This window comes from Folsomia candida, unplaced genomic scaffold, assembly GCF_002217175.1.
Source record: "Folsomia candida strain VU population unplaced genomic scaffold, ASM221717v1 Fcan01_Sc020, whole genome shotgun sequence".
Taxonomy (NCBI): domain Eukaryota; kingdom Metazoa; phylum Arthropoda; class Collembola; order Entomobryomorpha; family Isotomidae; genus Folsomia; species Folsomia candida.
The window spans coordinates 885576-904433 of NW_019091212.1; the positions used below are offsets into that span (position 1 = coordinate 885576).

Here is an 18858-nt window from a genome sequence, read left to right on the forward strand (position 1 = left end):
GTGATGGTGGTCGTGGTGGTGGCTTACTTTCTCTCACCGTGGACTAATTAAGTGTTTATCTATGTATGCTGGCTCGGGGGAAAGGCAGTGTTTCGTTTTGGGCAGATTTGCTGCATTTCTTGTACTGAAAAGCAAGCAAGGCAAGAAATGCGGGGTGCAAAAAACTGCAAAAAATAAGCGCCATTTAGTTTCATGCGCCTTAAATTTCTTGCAGGTCAAAATATTTAGCAACCACTTTCTACCCGTTATTTCGCGCAAGTCGTTACTTTCACCCGAAACACTGGAGAAACGATGTCATCCCAAGTCTGGATAAGCGAGTAGGAAAATTATCGCGAAAATCACTCTGAAATTAATTACATACACTGCAGCTTAGCAAATTTGACGTAAGTAGGTCATAATTTTGTAATCACTTTACTTTAACGGGTCAAAATCAATGTCATGTTCCCCACGAGTGGTCACAAATACGTACATGTGGACTGACGACAAGCAAGTAAACGTGGTCACTTACATCATACGGTATGCGGTATCCAAATAAATAAATAAAGCGTGAGTATGTACAAGCCTGAAAGTGGTGTGGATCAGGCCTTTTCCGCCTGTTGGGACCACTTTGAATTAATTACGACACGACTCCAGGTCTGCGATAGGGTTCAAGTTTTGATTGAAGTGATTGTCAACAAGTTTGAGTGAAACCTTAGAAATGAGAAGGAGGACCGTACGGAGGGGAGGACGCCGTCTCAATTTGCCCCCATGCAAGTTTAATGAAAAGGTGACATCCGTTTGGCCCGACCTGCCAAAAAATCCAATCATTTCATCACCTGGAGGAGGAACGAGGAATGATGATTTTGATAAGTGAAAGTCATCACGAATTTATGTATTTGTGTAGCGACACGTTTGTTCCTTTTACTGGTTCAATTATTCAATCAGCGTCTGGTCAAATAGAGTTCCAGGCAGGTTAATTAGCACAAGGACGAGGAGAAAGGGGATTATTTATTACGAGGGGTCCTCCATAAAGGTATGATGAAATCACCTACTGTGTCGAATTCTGCACTAATTGGCAAAAGCTGGATGGATATTTTATCCTACAAATTTTGGCTAAATAATCCTGCCCGGAATTTCTATCGGTTTTATTTTGCAGAACTGTGTGTGCAAATTATAGTTTTTTGCTAAATAATTTTCTGCGTAAAGTTTTTTTGGAGAAAATGTGGTCAAATTTCTGCAGGAAAAAAAGCCGTTCAAAATTGTACTCTAATAAAAAATGTTCACGTTTTCAACAAGATTTTTACACGCTCGACTCGAGAAGTGAAATGATTTGAAAATGTAAACTTTTATCATGAGAAACTCTCGTGAGAGTGGAATCAGTGCAGAATTTTCATGCCTCTTGAGGTGTAAAGTGGCTCAAAAACAAGAACAACAACAAAACACTTGAGAGAAGAAAGAGATGAGAGTTTAGTTTGTGGGGTTGTACATGGAATGACTGGGGGCTTTAGATTGTGGGGGTGGAGGAAGTGGACCAGTGTTTCGGGTGGAAGTGACCACTTGCAAGAAATAACGGAGAGAAAGTGGTTTTTTTGCAGCTGTTTTGACCTGCAAGAAATGCACGGCGCAAGAAACTAAATGGCGTATATTTCTCGCAATTTCTTGTATTTTCGTGCAGCTTCTTGGATTTCTGGCGTGGCTTGCTTCGCAGTGCAGGAAATGTAGCAAACGAAACACTGAGGTGAACACATGGATGGAAATGTGGTAAGAAATTGGGCGTACGTGCGTGCTGAGAGGGCGACGTTGGAAGAGGACTCATTTATTTTTGTCCCAGATTTCAATCAATTTCGATTCTCAGATAGAAACTTCACTTGCATCCATTCCAGAATCGTGTAGATGAGTGAAATGCAATCATTATTATTTGTATTAGGCAGGGGAAAGTTAGGGGGGAAAGTTGAGACTTTTTCGGCATTTTCCAGTGTCGTCAAGGACCTCAAATTTGGTAGGAGACGAAATAATTCACTACGAGTTTAAATCGCAATTTTGAAAACAAATTTGCAAACTAAGTACTAGCCTTGGAGATTTGTAAATTCGCAAAATGAATTTTCATGCAAAATTTTTTTGCGAACTTGCGAACTTCGTTTGCTGACGTTACTAACGATACGAACTCTTAAGGAATACCCCCAATATATTTTATTCTGATAAAATAAGTACTCGAAAATGGTGCAAAACTGGCACTTTTGACTAATAATTGACACACAAGTATTCACTCCAACCTTCTCATCGCAAATAGATGATAAATTTTGCGAAATTTAGTAGCAAAACTTTTTGCTGGGAAAACATAATGCAATCAATTTTCCTATTCCGCAAGATTATTTCGCAATCCTAAATGAGATACGAAATCAATAAGACATTCAGTATACGCCCCACATAATTATGAATAACCGAAATTCATATGTTTATTAAATACATGATTCGTCACTATTTCACTTCATGCACCTCTTTCTCGAACGAAACTGTACAAGAAAAGACTATTGAAACTTCATCTCCGCCCAAGAAATAGCGGGGGGAGGAGGGGGACTGAACAGAGAATTGTGTTAATTGACACCCTACAAATACATCCTCTCTCTTTCTCTCCTTGCATTTCAATAAACTAGTTGCTGAGCGAAGAGAAGAGTGAAAGTCGAGCCTTTGCCGAGCAGAGAAGAGGATCGAATTGGATTACTATTCAGCTTCTCTGATGCGAATTGAATTTGAAACCTTACGGAAATTCGGTGGCCCAACTTGCTTACTTACCACGCTTTCATTTATTCTTCTAAAAGGTTGTCATTTCCGTAAAAAAAACTCTGACTTTCACTCACGCTTTCTCCCCGTGTGAGTGTATGCCTACTAAAAAACCTGGTCGTGTTTTCCTCTCTATATAGTTATTCTCAGTGTTCCCAGTGTTTCGTTTTTTGTGGGTTTGCTAGATACGTTTCTTGCACTTGGAGGGAAGAAATGTGAGAAATGCGAGGTGCAAGAAACTGCAAGAAATATGCTCCATCTAGCCACGTGCATAGTTTTTTGCGCACTCCATTTCTTGCAGCTCAAAATATTTACGTGCAAAAAAAAACACTTTCTTCCCCTTATTTTTTGCACGTGGTTACTTCCATCCGAAACACTGAGTCGCTACGCCTACTAAAAACCCTGGTCTTGTTTTCCTCTCTCCTCCTCCAACGGATTTCATACTTCTTTTCGTGTTTTCCTATTCGCGAAAGATCTAGACGTATGTACATAAATGTCGTGTAAAGTTATTTTTTAGACGGATGTGTGTCTCTTTATATTGAATATTGATAGATAAAGAGGCGTTTTTCCTGGGAAAAGTGGTAAATATTTCGCAATCTTTTGCATCATATTTCCTACAAGATTTCAGTTATTATGAAGTAGAAAACATGGGCAATAGGAAAACAATGTGGAGAAAGTAAACAGTGAAATGGGTCGTTTTACGACATACGGCCAGTTTCACTTTGTTACAGCAAGTTGACCATATTTGCACGTATATTTCTTAAAAAATATGAAATTCTGACTTGGAAATTTGGGAATTTTAAAATTTCGAACCCAAGGTTTTTTTTACGCACCAATTTTTGTATTTTTAAAATAAATTCAACAAATAATTCGTAACCAATCTTGGATTCGCTTTATTCACTTTTTCGCGAATTTCTGGCCACGAATTTAACTATGACTATTTTCTTTCAAAAATTTCGCTACAAATTTTCATTTTGACATTATTTAGCGTATTATGGATGCTAGTTTTCCACTTAATTATGACCACGATTTTCTTTCTCAAATTTGTATCTATCTTTGTACTTTGTAATCGATTTTCGCCATTATTTAGTGTGCTTTGTGTGCTATTGTGTTTTCTTTGAGGGACTGGTGTGGGCCTGAAGCATGCGAAATGAGATTGGTTGAGATGGAAATGTTGAGAGATTCGGAGAGGAAGAAAGAAGCTTGTTTTTGATTACATGAGAGGCGACCACCTCCTCCCTCAGCTCCGACACGGCTTTCACGGCATACTTCTGCTCCTGCTTATACATACTTTCACTCTGTGTGTATGGCAGAAGAGAAAGGCTGGAGGAACGGCATCCCGGCGCATCTTGGGATTTGGGATCACAACGACGACTTTTACTTTACTTTCTCTCTACTTACAAGGACGAATTGGACGACGACACGCTTTCTCTCTAATATTCGCACAGGGTGACCACCACATGAACATGGTGCAAAATTACCGCACAGTGGACTAACTTTAGCGCAAAATTAGTGAAAAAAGGCGAATTACATTTCAAAGCGACACGCTTTCTCTCTAACTTTTTGTCATAGGGTGACTACGACACACATGGTAAAAAAAATAATTATGGTACAAATTTTCGTGTAAAAATGAAAGTGCTAAAACAACAAATTCACAGAATAGGGTTAAAAATTGAATGGAAATGGAAGTCGCCCAGCGTATACTCTCAGATTTTGGTCAAACCAGTGTCAATAGATTACGAATTTGATTAGTATGGAATTTGGGAAGGAAATGATCTCTCATTGGGCATGTTTAGCAGAGATATTTGCATCCGAAGAAGTGAAAACGCGTTCTAACGTTGACAAATTTTCCATTTTTTAAATTAACGTTTTCTCCTCGTTGGGTGCAAATATCTGGATCAAACGTGCGAAAACAAAACTTTTGCAAATTTTATATTAATCAAATTTGTGACCTATTTTGCTCAAAATTTGCGAGTATATGCTAGGAGACCTCCGTTTATAATTTGCTTGAAAATATTAGTTTGTGGATTTCGAGGAAATTAACTTTTTAAGCTATTAGCTTTTCCATAGTCAATTAAAAACGACAATTTTATACCAACAAAAAAACCACAAGTTCGAAAATTGAATTACGAAACCCTGTGAAGCATATTGAGACAGCAAATAAGCTTTTCTCTTCCTCCTCTTTCTCGTCGTGCTGCTGGTGCTGCTGGTGGAATAAAAAGTTGGTCATGTTTCCACCTACGGCGTCATGTCCCAAGTATTGCATCACTTTCACTTTACCCGGTAAATAAATACGAGCCGACCACGCAATTGATTTCCATATGGATTTTATTATTTCCTAAAATGCCCTCTGATTCACGGGACGGGGTCAAAAAATCCGGGTAAGAAGATATCTCCGTATCGTTGCTGGCTGGATGCATGGGCGGCGTAATAACATTCTGTCACTGTCGTGTCGCCTCGAAGCAGCAACTCCTCGAGAAAACGGAGTGGATTGAAAATGAAGATTTATCACAATCAGAGTTTCTTCGTCTCATCCTCTTTCTCCCAGCGGGGGCAGGTGCGGGCAGGATGTGGCAGTTTTTTTGGGGAGAGGGAGTGAAATATAATAGGGAAAATATTTAGTAGAAAATACAATATTTTGGACTGTCATAGGTGAGCTATTTACAAGGAGAAAGCAGCAGTGGAATGAAATTGTGTACAAGTTTTTTGTGAAGAAATTAGCTTTCCATCGCTGTCAAAATACATTAAAAATATAATTCGACCAGGGTGGTCAAAATGGTTAAACTAAGAAATTTTGGACCGTCCAAATTTGACTATTACGTCCTAAAAAAGACGAAAATTTGCATATGTTCATGGAGAAAGCAGCAGTTGAACGAAATTATGTGCACGTTTTTTACGAAGAAATTAACTTTCCAGTAGTGAGACAATTTACGCAGGTGTTGGTAACATTGTAAAATCCGTAAATTCTGTAAACTAACAAAATTTTACAGAATTTTAAAAATATTTCTGGAGAAAATTATCCGAATTTTGCCAAAACTTGCTGCGATCAAGGTGTTTATTTGTGTGGTAAAAGTTTGCAAAATTATTTTACAAACTTACCAAAGAATGCGTTAATTTATTTAATTAACTTTTTAAAATAGAGTAATTGACAGCTAATTTCTTAACAAAATGTATTTTCGTTGGACTGCTGCCTTTTCTTTGGTGAAGAGATTGTCGTCTTTTTGTCTGAAAATCCAAAACAGAGTAGGATAATTTTTGGTGTATTTCAAAATAGTTCAAAATTTAAATTTGCAAAATAGTGTATTTTCCCCACGTGCTTTTTACAGGGCCCCTGAGAAGAAGTATGTGTAGCGTAAGTCGAGTATTTTTTGAGAGAGAGAAGAGAAAAGTCAAGATCGATTTACTTCTTTGGTGGCTCTGAGCTGGGACTAGAAATCCCGACCAAGGACAAAAAAGCTAAGCGGGGTGTCATCATTATTATGGCCAGGATAGCTTGTCCAATTACATGAGAGAAACTTGCACCACTTGTGAGTGTCGGCTTTTTGCAAAGAAATTTTTGGCAACAATTAGCAATGATTAGAATAATTAGAATTAACAATATTTTTGAATATGTAGTAGCAAAGTTTTGCAAGAAAAAAACTGTGTAGCACCACTTATGAGGAGGGAGAGAGATATGCCTGTTTTTTGCAAAGATTTTGGCAACAATTAGCAGTAAAATTAACAATATGTTGAGTAATTCTTTAGAAATTTTTTGAATCAAAAGAAATTTTAGCACCATTTGACGGACGTCAATATTCTGCAAAAATGTAGGCAACAATTAGAAATACTTAATAATTGTATGACTAAACGCCAAAATTGTCGAAATCAGCACATTTTTAATCATTTCTCCGCTCTGCGAAATTATCTTAAAATTATGGACTACGAATTTGTAGAACAGGGAGTTTTCAATTTACAAAAATATAAACTCCAGAATTTGAAAGTTTTTGAAGGAGGAGATCTCAAGTTTAAGAAGCCCTCGGGAAAATTGGAACTAATCGAAACTGGCTTAAACAACTCACCGCTATTATTTTAATCAACTCACTGACTTCAAATATGTCGTCCAGAACTTTAAACTAAATTCCCAGGGCGGAGAATGATTTAAGATGTGCTGATTTTGACGGTTTTGGCGATGAGTCATTAAGTACTCTGTTAAAGCTAAAAGTAACGAGATTTATGAAGAATTCATGTATTGAAGTCATTTGCAATAGTTGGGTTTATTATTTATGTTTTATTGATGGAGTTTTTCAGCTATTTTTAAAATACTTAAATTTATGGCAGTGTTCGGTACATACATATTTCACTGGGTTTGGTTTGATAATAATGATAAATAATTATAATTAAGAGTTAAGTTAACAAAATTTTTTAATAATTTATGTACTTAAATTGCTCGATGTTTCATATATATTTTATTGATAGATGTTTTAAGCTAGATATTTTTTAAATACTTCAAATTACGGCAGCGTCGGTACATATTTTACTGGCTTTGGTATGGTAATAATTGGAAATAATTATAATTAAGAGTTAAATTAACAAAATTTTTTAAATAAATTGTGTAATTCAATTTTTGGGATACATTTATTTATTAACATAATTAAAATTATGGCAGTGTTGGTGTTTTATTTTACTGGATTTGGTAATAATTAGTTAAATTTACATAATCAGCAGTAAAATTTGAGTAAGACTTTTTAATAAATTGTGTATTTGAATAACTCGATTTGGTGAAGTTTTGTGATAAAAAACTTGAAATTATGGCTGTGTCGGTATTTTAAGCGTTGGTTCGTTAATAGGGATGCGTTACGGTGCAATTTGTGACAAAAACGGCGGCTTCGGAATAATGCAGCGCACACGTGACGGCATTGTTGGAGAAAGTTTGTTCCGCCACTTTCATTTCTGCGTTGATTGAGATCTGTGGAAAAATATGGTAATTTATTATGACTTATCAAAAAAGAGAAGAAATGTGGTTGATCATAATTAGGGCATGAAAATCCGGTTTATCGGAAAATCCGGAAATTTTAGAGAAAGCAGGTTTAAAATCTTTTGTAAAACCCGTTTAAAAGTTCAAATTTAGCACTATTTATTTACCATATTTGTCATGTCAGAATTAATTTTTCGAAAATATTTTACCACACAATTTTTTAAAATTATTTAAATAAAAACTTGAGACCTGATTTTCAAAATTTTGCAATTGTGGATGCCCTGATCTTATTACTGATCGTTCAGATAAAATAGATACAAAAAACTGAGAGGTTATCTGACAATTTTGTTTACATGGGGACAAAAAACAAATTGAAAAATTTAAGTTCCTTTGTCGCTAGATATTTTATTGACCGAAAATTACGTTCGATTTTTTTTCGAGGTAAAAAAGGTCATATGAATGACCTTACCTTGAAAGTATACATGCCCGGAGCCACGTCCGTCACGTCGATCCACTGACAGTCAATATTTGACCGGTAGATATCCGCACAGCCCACGCTGATCCCTTGGTCCCCGTAATTCGCGCATGCGTACTTTTTCGCCTCACCGCCTGAGACACATTCATTATCTTCCAAACAAAAGGAGGCCTTATGACCTTCCGCAACCTTGCGACCTCGGGCGTCCAAAACGTCAAATACGGCGAATACTTCCATACTGTGATAATGCCTAGAGACGAATTAAATTTTGTTTATTGGCGTAGCACTCTTCGTCAAAATCGTCAAAATCAGTGCATTTTTAATCATTTCTCGGGTCTGGGAATTTATTTTAAAATTCTGAAAGACGACTTTGTAGAGCAGGGCATTGTCAATTTAAAAAAATGTACACTCCAGATATTGACTTTTTGAAGGAGATCTCTAGTTTATGAAGCCTTCAGAATAATTGGAACTCATCAAAACTGGGTTAAAAAAAACTCATCGCCATTCTTCTCATTCACTGACTACAAATTACGTCCAGAATTGCGTCCAAATTGTTTGTCATCCAGAATTTTAAAAGAAATTCCCAGAGCGGAGAACTAATCAAAAATGTGCTGATTTTAACGATTTTGGCGATGCGTCCTGCACAAGATGGCGAGTTTGTGGGATAGATTTTTAATCTCACTCCACCCCTTTTGAATCTCTTTAAATACAAATTTCTAAAATGGCATCAAATAAATTTTAAAATATGAAAAGTTGCATTTATCCTAAATCTCATGAAATTGAAGTCATACAATGGGAAACTGGGGAAAATGAGACTGCGATAAATTTCCCCTTCACTTGCCTTTCCTCAAATTCAGACTTAAATGCATTTCACTTCCTGCTCAGAAGTCTGGCACTGATGAAAAGGTCACTAACAAGCCTAACGCGAAAATTTGTAAGAAAAGGTAGACCAGAGAAGAATTTGAAGCTGTAGAATTTGGCCAAACTCCAGATAGAAAGGGAAAAAAGAGAGAAAGTGAAAGTGCGTGTTTCTTTCTCCATGAAAATGTGACACGCAGGAAGGAAGACGGCCAACAGCGGATTAAATAATAGAAAAAAAGAAAACATGTATGAAATCATGATTCCTTAGTCTGTTTTTTTTCAGAAATTCAATTTACACCGTCTAAAAACGTATGTATTTAAATCAGTGTTTCGTTTCTTTCGGGTTTGCTCGATTTCTTGCACTTTCTTGCAGTTTCTTGCACCTCGATTTTTTTTGCATTTTTTGCACCTCGCATTTCTTGCAGCTTCTTGTACCTCGAATTTCTCTCGTTTCTTGCTTTGCAGCGGAAAAAAATAGCAAACTCTCAAGAAAGTGGTTTATCGCATCTATTTTGACCTGCAAAAAATGCAAGAAACTCGGCCCCGCCGCTACTTCTTATGGCGCGAGGCTGGATGGCGCATATTTTTTTGCACTTTCTTGCAGTTTCTTGCACTTCTCGCCTTTTTAGCCTTCCATTCCAAGAAATGCATGCAGCAAACCCGCAAGAAAAGAAACACTGATTGGGACAAGGTTTCCCGAACAAGAAGAAAAAAGAGCCCAGTATTTCTGAACGTATGACAGAATATGAGACACGACTCGTCGCGAGGAGATGATGACACTTTTATCTGGGTGGATTATTTGATTAGAGTTATTCCGAGTAATTCCACTACAACTTGGGAGGGAGGAGGACGTGTATGCGGAATGTCATGGAAATATCCGCTCTACACGTGGCAGGCAGGCATGGTGGCTGAAACGTACATGTGACAGGCATGGAACTGCCATAAATGTTTGGCGATGGCCGGACGGAAGTCAGCATTGCCCGAGTTGACAATCCTCGCAGTGAAGCGGAGAAGCCGTCTCGTCTCCAAATGCCAACCGTAATGGTTCTCGCTCTGTTGCCTGCAACAAAAAACGGGTCATTTCGCCAATTTCCACACTCCGTAATGTCATCCCGGGGAGAAGGACGTAGGGCATAGAGGACGTTTCTGGTTAGGGAGGAAAATCGACCAGGGGAAAATATTGACATATTTTTCTGTAGTAGAATTCCGGACAATTTTTGTGGATAATTGTTTTCTGTATTTTTTTGTTATTTTAAACAATTGTAAAGATGTCCTCGAAAATTGTGCGGCAGAAAAGACAAGAATTTCGGACTATTTTTCTGTGGATATTTCTTTGTTGAGGCAGGCTGGCAAAAAATTGGTTAAAGTTTCATAACGTGTCACTAAAAATTGACATATTTTTCTGCGGACGAAACTCTATAATTTTAAACAATTTTTCAGTCTATTTTTTATAGGTTATTTAAAATAGTTAAGTTTTCATATAATGTTCCCCTCATCAGAAATATTTAGCAAAAGGGATGGATTTCTATGTACACTTTCAAGATTGAGATTTTCTGCAAATTGAAATATGTATTTTTGGGCGGAATGAATTGCATTTTTCAGGAAGAGGAAAAAACGAGCCAATTTTTTCCGGATGTGATTTTCATCTGAAAAATAGAGATTTTTTTTATATAAAATATTGCATCCAAACCTGTAGGCGGAGGATGCCAAGCAATTCTCCTCCATCGCGCATTGGAGAAAGTAAAGCTGTTTGTCCTCCAAGTAGGCCGACCGCTGCACCTCCACCGCATCCGGCACCAGGTCAGGCAGCACTAGGGGGGAAAAATGAGACACACATCAACTACACGTGTCACCACCACCAACCTTTGTGACCCGAAAATGAGACGGAATTTTTCGATGTCACTCTTGTCCATGCAGGGTCAGTATTCCGTCTTTGTGACGATTTTCAAGACACCAATTGCATTTCGTCCTGATTAAAATGAGACGCCCAGATCAAGGACACGTGTCAGTCACGTGATGTCAGTTAAGGTCAAAATTTTGACGACCCCCCGATTTTCAAGACGCTGATTGAATTATTTCATCCAGATTTTGAGACAAATAAGTCAGATTTCGAAAATTCGGCGTCCGATTCGGTCCCGCGAGACGAAATTACTTTCCTAAGTGAAATCATGTCATGTCGTCATGTGTCTCTCTCTCTGGGGCATTAACTTTTTGGGTTGACCAGATGATAACCCACCCATCTTATCAGCCCAGTAGTTACGTAATGGATAAATAAAAACGATAGAATTTCACTCTGCGGTTTAGTCGGGGGAGATTGGGAGGTGAGAATGAAAGCGATTTTATATGGGCGAGAGGAGATAAAAAGCGAATTGTTTGTCCACTTGTGCGAGGTGAAAATGGAGTGAAAGTGAGTGAAGCGGTGATGATGATGAAATGGATCACGCTTTCTCTTCCCCATCCAACTGAGTAAATAGATCCCATTATTATGGAACACCAATAACACAGAGTTCCGGGGAAAGTGGGAGGACGAATAATTTGAAGGGATTTTAGCCCATTTCGAACACTTGAAAGGTGCATTTCGTGCATAAAAATTCGGGCGGAGTTGTATCGACAAATTACCATTTCTCCCACTGACGTATTCCAAAATTAGGAAGAAGGGTGCATTAAATGCAGAAAAATTAGGGCGTCGCTACAGATATCGACAAATTACCCAGATTTTTCGAATTTTGCACACATTTTGTACACGCCAAACTTAGGAAGAAATTTGCATTTCGTGCATTAAAATCAGGTTTTTGCTATATCGACAAATTACCCCGATTTTTCCCATTTTTCGCCCATTTTGCTCACTTAACGTATCTCGAAATCAGGATGAAATATGCATTTCGTGCAGGTCGTCGCCATACACGGTGAAACCCTGCGTAGTTCTCCCACTAATGAAATCGAGCCGTTTTTGGTGACACATTTTTGATCGTGTCGTAATCGTAACATGTGGACATGATCGGGGCGCAATAAAACATACAACTTTCTCCTCCTCTCCACTTATGTAACTCCAGCTAACTGACTCACTCTCGGTGCAAATGACGGCAGCAAAGTTGCGCCCATTTCCTGGACAGAAGGCCGTCTCGTTGGGGGGGACGTGGTGGTGGAGACAGTCGTTCAAGGTGCCCTCCTCCCCCACACATTGCACCCCCGTGGTCGCCAAGGAGGAGAGATTTCCTCCAAAGAAATCCGTCTGTGGGGCGACTTGGGCGAAACCGAGGGACAGTTGGCGACAGACGACGGCACCCTCGCGCAACGACCACCCGTCCCCGCAGATCACGCCCCATTCTAAAGAAATTAATTAATCAGTGACCACATTTTTAGACTACGAATGACGTATGTTGACCTATTTTAAGCAAATTTGTGTCAATCGGTCACTAATTTAATTAGCATGAAATTTGCAAATGATACGATCTCCCCATGCGAAAAGGTTTTGCAGAGATATTTACATCCGAAGAGGAGAAAACTTGCCGTAAATTATTAGAAAATGTAAAATTTATCGACGCGTTTTATCCTCTTCGGATGCAAATATCTCTGCAAAAACCTTTTCGCATTGGGAGATCGTGTCTTTTGCAAATTTAATACTAATTAAATTTGTGATCGATTGACACCAATTTGCTCGAAATCGGAGTGCATACGCTGATAGATCTCGATGAGACACTCACTCTCCGTTTTTCCCAGCCTGACGAGAACTCTGCCTTCGTTGGGTAACCGACCACCGGCAAGTTTCACTTCAATTTCCTGAAATCACAGGGAGAAAATGGCAAACTAATGATCAAACTGGAAAAGCGGTATCGTGGGAATTTACAATATCACGTCACGGTGGATCTATTTATAAACCAGCTTTTCCTCAGTTTGCGAAATATTATCATGGAAATTTTGTATTCAGAAATCCAATAAAAAATTAGGATTATTTCAAAAATAAAATGAACTCGGTTGCTCTGCCATTTGAAAGAAAAGTTGTCGAAAGTCTTATAGAATTGGAATTTTTGAAATTTTGACTTTCTATAATTTTTGAATAAGGAGAGCTACCGAGCTAATTTTGTTTTTTAATACATAATCCTCTTTTTTGGGTTGATTTTTAGTCAAAAAATCTCATGGGACATATTAATAACACGTGTTATTGCTAACACGTGTATACGTGCTTCTCTAAAGATTGTAGCGCCACGTGCGTGTTCGGAAATGCAAGTATTTATGAAGCATGTAAATTATTGTTTTCAAAAAATTCATGTCCATTAAACTTGCTCCACTGACCTCGATCCTCTTCCTCTTGAACTTTTGGACGGGTGGGGGTGGCGTTGTAAAGGTGAATTCTTCATCGGACGGGATTTCTCTGGCGCAAACGACACCGGCGGTTTCGGCATCGGTGCAGTCGTGCACGCCCCACCCGTCGTGGCGACATTCTGTCAAATTCTTCTCATTTCCGTCACAAAACACGTTGTCCAACCAGTAGCGGGCTGCGAAAGAGAGAAAGCAAGCGAGTGAGCGAGACGATGCAAATAATAATCGGAGGAGAAAGTGGAGAAAGTTGTCGGAAATAAATCACGGTGTGAGATCACCTCGATCAACGTCTCAACTCGTACATACGTATTCGGCGTACTCACGGGTGGCGTGGAATTTGGGAAATTTGTATATTTTTTTCATGCAGGAATTGTATACGGGCGACGTATTTTTGGGGGAAAATTTGATAAAATTTGATAAAGTTTGTAAAGTTTTTGTACGTGAAATATTTCTGCTCTTGAGCGTAATGATCATACCCCGGAAAAATATTTTTTTATCCTACCCTACTCATGTTGAGCTCAACACGAGTAGGGTAGGATAAAAAAATATTTGTCCGGGGTATGGTAATGATTGTTTAATGCTTGTTTAAAAACTAGTAAAATTATAGGAAATTTTTAAGTTTAAAATGAGTCGTGTGAAAGAATTTACAATTAAAAAAATAGCGGTTGTGATTCTTTTAAATTGTTCCCTAAAGTAATAAAGAATTCACACCTTGGGTGTTGGGTATGTATAAAATTGATAAATTTGCAAATTTGGGTGGATTTTTTACGTGAAACCAGATATTTTATAAAATTTTGTTAAATGTTGTTTCGTTAAATTTTGATACGCTGAAATGTTCTTGTTAAATTATGACGTAAATGTACACAGATAATTTTAATTGTAAAATAATTGGCAGACATTTCTATGGCGTTATATGTAAAATTATAGACTAGAAAACTCGATACCGTTTTGGATAATTATTGTAAAAATTCAGGATGAATTAGAATTTAATTGAGAGATTGTCAGAAAAATCAGACTTTGTGATATTGATTAATTTGCGTGGTCAATAAAAGTTCTGGGAGTGAATCTGACTTTTCCTTGAGACAAGTTTTCAGAAACTACGAGTCAGAGTCTAGATCGGGTAGATTTAGTCGTCTTTCGAAAGTTCTTATTATTGGGTATTCATAAACTTGCAGAAATTTACGTGACGTTTGAAGTTTAAATTGTACGTGTCAAATAAAATATTTCTGAAACACATAAAGTTGCATTTTTGCAATGGAAAATAGATTTATTTGGACAGGATGTAAATATATCGCGTAAATACATTGTATTTGAATTTATGCGGACCGTGCATAACATTAGAGCAGCCTGGCTTTGTCTTAAACAGAAGGAGGAATTGTATTTACGAAAATGTAAATCCCTGAAATATGTATTTAACATTTATGAAAAATAAGACTTTTCGAAAAATTTGTAATTCTCTGGTTTTTTGGGGTCCAATGGCTTTGAAGAAAAAAATTTCTTTCATCATTGAAAAATTTACAAAATATATGTATATTTTTGAAAAAAAACATGCAAAAAATTTCTCTATTTTTGATATAATAGGGGAAATATTTATATAACTGAATACGTAGAAATATGTAAAAATATTTTGAAATTTTAGTGCTCTATGCGAGTTAGCGAACAAAGTTTGACCGTCGGTCGAAATCAAATGGAAAAGTTGGAAATAATTGAATATCCTCCCTCTTGTCCTAAATGAGTGTTGATGTGATGACGCATTTTTTCTGCACAGCCCCCGAGAATGACATTGATTGCTTTATTTTCTCCTTTGTCATGTTTTTTTTGACGCAATGTACGAACGCGAGCACAAAAGAAGATCAAAATTCACTCACCAATCTCATCTCATTCTTCTTAAAAAACAACTTTACTCTTCAGAAGTCGGCAAAATATTTCTGATTTCGGAATACCGAATACTTTGCGACATACTTTTATTTCAAAATACTGATGCAATTCACGCAGTCCTTTGTAATTTTGTAGATATGTTAAATTTTATAAAGTAATTTTACGAACGTTTACAAAATAAAAAGACGCTCTTGACCAGAGTAAGTTTACTAAAATTTGAAGTCAATTTTCGTTCGAAATATTCCTAAAATTTGTAAGTTTACAGAATTTACGGATTTTATAATGTTACCAGGGATTGCGTGAACTTCCTCAATGATTCATTCGAATAATCCAAATGAAATAAATGCGAAATGTAAAATTTTAGTGTTTAAAATGAGTAAAAAATGTCAATTCCGGCATTCACATTAAAAACACGATCCCAAAAACATCGTCCTATTTCAAGATCTGAATTTCTTGAGTTTATTTAAATTTTGGAAGTTTCCAATTCTTGTAAATATTGCATTGCTTCCTGAATAATAATTGCGTATAAAATTTGCATAGTAAAAACTCACCATTAAATTTCGAAAATACAAAACTACTTTGGACACGAAGATAAAAATATATTATTTGACACAAATTTTTGCGAATTTTCTCCAAATTTTTCCCCACCACTGCTAAAGTGTGGGCTTTTGCGAATTTTGGCCTATTTTGCCCACCTCTGGCGCTAAGTACACGGACAGGGTTGGAGAGAAAAGGAGACAAAGGACGTGCATACCGCGAGCTGGTCCAAATTTCCCATTGTGTGTCGCTTTGATGTCAATCTTGACGTCGGAGAATTGCGTCCAGTGCGGAGGACCACTATTTGTGCTCGCATTATAGCCCAGCAGACGACACACGACGGCAGCCTCTCGCTCGTCCCACTCATCATCGCAAATTGAACCCCATCGATCATCATGGTAAATCTCCACGCGGCCTGCAAACGATAAAAAATTCCTAGAAAAAACTTGAGTAATGTCCCTGGACACAAAAAAAATTAGTAAAATTTTCAGAAAAGTTGGGGACAATTTGACGATGTTGCCAAATTGTAATTTTGGCGAGTTCAATTTCACACTGAAGTTGTGGTCGAGGACACCAAATTTTGGCAAAATTTTGGCAAGATTTTGACCGATTGAGTCAAGAGTACTTTTACCAATTTGGCATCCGTAAAATAGTGACTCACATGGTCTCTTATATGTAAATTTAGCCCCCACGTGTCAATTTTGACCAGAAAATGGGTGAAAAATTGTAAAATCGTGCTACCCATTTGACCTCCTGTATGTAAATTTACATAAATTTCTCCCCCACTTGGTAATTTTGACCCGAAAATCGGCAGAAAAAACGTTAAATCGTGACCCCTTGATTTACATATCATTTCTTGCCCCCACGTGACAATTTTAACCCCGAATTTACCTTCATGTTCCGTCGAACCCTCGGCTAAACGTACGCTGCCTTCTTTAATGCGACGCCCATTTTTCATCAAGCGTCTCACAAGGGATGCCTTTCTCCCACGTGCGACGCCACTCTGGTCCTCCTCCCTCCGCGTCCGATTCCTCGCACTCTCCACCAGGACTAAAACCATACTTGCCATCAACAGGCTGACCACAATGTCCGTGACGAATCTCATATCTTACACGGCACAGAAAACCCTATCGAATTTCAAATTTTTAACTCGCACAAATTCACGATTTCACCCAAATCTCATATTTTCCACAAAACTAAACTTCAAATTTGAAATTTCACTTGCACAAATTTTCTTTCCCGACACGATTTCACCGAAATCTCATAGTTTCCGAAATACACAAAACTATACTTCTTTGAAATTTCACTTGCACAAATTTTCCTCCTTCCCGACACGATTTCTCCATGCGACGAGAACTACCTCATCTTATTTTCTCCCCACGAATAATAAACGCAAAGTGGTTGTCCATGCCGTATTTTCGATGACTGAACACTGTCCCCAAAAAAAAGATTGCAAATTATTCCAAAGGTTAATGTTAACGCGCGGCCTAATTTCTTAATTTGCTTCCTTAGACTGACTCAGGAGCTGATAAGACGATCAAATTCGCACCCTTCTTCTTCTCCTTGTTGTCAAGTGAGCTTGGTTCTCGTGACTTTTTTGAGCTGAGAATGAGAATGAATGAGAATGAAAGGAAAAGTGGTGTGGCTTCATATGTTTGTATGCAGTCGAAATAATACGAAAAGTTTATCATTTTTAGGGAGTCATCCATGAGAAAGTGTTGCGTCGAATGGTGACTAATTCACAGATTTTTCATCATCCAAGTATGTTTAGTTTACTGTTCAGCATTCATTTTACGTGTCTCGTACAGTTCGTAAGTGAATTCAGTGAATGTGTACGTGCAAAAAGTGTGGGAGGAACTCAACACGTCGTTTTTTCAATACAGATGAATGAATATCGAGGAGGAGAGGATGTCTGTAAATATGGCGAGAAATGGTACGAAAATGAGGGAGAACGTGACATCGGTGGTGTCGTTCGTATGGGGACACCTTTTTATTTGTGGGTTCTCACCACGTACATTTTCTTGAAGTGGGTGGTATGTAGATCACTGTAGATGATTCACAGCATGGGTTTCAGAAACGTGAAAGTTTCTTGGGAAAATTTTGTCCAAAAATGTATCCAAGATTTTTAAAAGTTTGTTATTTGTAACAAGTTTTGGTTTGATTTTTGCAAATCCAAAAATGGGAGCGAATTTGGGACATGATTATTTTCCTGAGAATTGTAATTTCTCGGTTAAAGAAATTTGTTTGGAATTCTCATTGTATGAATTAATCCTAAATATGCGTAGTAATAAAGGTTTGAAATTCCCAAAAATTAATTTGAATCGGAAAACAAATTCTCGGTTAAATTGATAAATTAATTGTCTACAATGTTCCAACATAAGAAACTCTTTGCTCTTCGCTAATAAGAGAAGATGGACATATGGTACATACATAAATAAAAAATAGCGTCTAAATGCATACGTGTGAGGACAAGTATTTCTGTCCGAGACAGACATGCGACGTGTCACATAATGAAAAAATCTCTTCGAACGTGTAGTATTTATAGTGGGATGAAAAATTGAGACTAAAATGCTGAGGGTCGTCCGTATATTTTGTGTGGGGTAAAAATTGCGACTTTTTCCACGACGAGAGGAAGACCATGCATTTTGTTGAGGACGACGTATGTTTGCATGTGGCGAACGAGAGGAAATAATAAAAACAAATCTGGATCGAATTGGAAATCCTCTTAACGAAGTGAGACGTCGTACGTCGTCTTATTTGGCAGAATTTTATGCTGTTCCGGATGAGTTGCAATGTCCCATTTCATTTTCATTTGCAATCTGATTTCGTTTCTGGGAACCTAATGAAAATTGGGCCAAGTAACCTGATTGAATTTTTGATTTTTTCTTTAGTGGCATAATTTTTAGGAGGAAGTAATAATAAGGAATCAATTTGGGAAATATATTGAAATGATGGGGATAAGAATTGTGCCAATTTGCGAGTGAATTTCTGACATGATATTTGTGCAAATATTTTTTTACTGGCATAAGTCAATTTACGAGTGGGAGATACTCAAATAGAAAATTATGGGAAA

The 18858-nt window shown here is 37.5% G+C and overlaps 1 protein-coding gene across 1 annotated transcript; it reads right to left on the bottom strand.

Annotated features, from left to right (window-relative positions):
• Positions 1–7405: 7405 nt before the first annotated feature.
• Positions 7406–17368, bottom strand: LOC110858196 (lysyl oxidase homolog 3A). The gene is made up of 9 exons (XM_022106880.2): positions 16677–17368; positions 16003–16200; positions 13344–13546; positions 12755–12830; positions 12117–12377; positions 10741–10861; positions 9970–10110; positions 8184–8439; positions 7406–7705 (listed from the first exon to the last, which is right to left on the bottom strand). The coding sequence occupies exons 1-9, from the start codon at positions 16888–16890 to the stop codon at positions 7580–7582; spliced, it is 1596 nt and encodes a 531-aa protein (XP_021962572.1). The 5' UTR covers positions 16891–17368; the 3' UTR covers positions 7406–7579.
• Positions 17369–18858: the final 1490 nt, after the last annotated feature.

What these genes read in the sequence shown, in the direction of transcription:
- LOC110858196 (XM_022106880.2), bottom strand. Translation starts at nt 16,890, where the DNA reads ATGAGATTCGTCACGGACATTGTGGTCAGCCTGTTGATGGCAAGTATG. An exon ending in CAGGCTGGGAAAAACGGAGA is followed by an intron (nt 12,378 to 12,754) that starts GTGAGTGTCTCA and finishes TAATTTCTTTAG; the next exon opens with AATGGGGCGTGATCTGCGGG. An exon ending in CAGTTCCATGCCTGTCACAT is followed by an intron (nt 8,440 to 9,969) that starts GTACGTTTCAGC and finishes ATTCGTCTCTAG; the next exon opens with GCATTATCACAGTATGGAAG.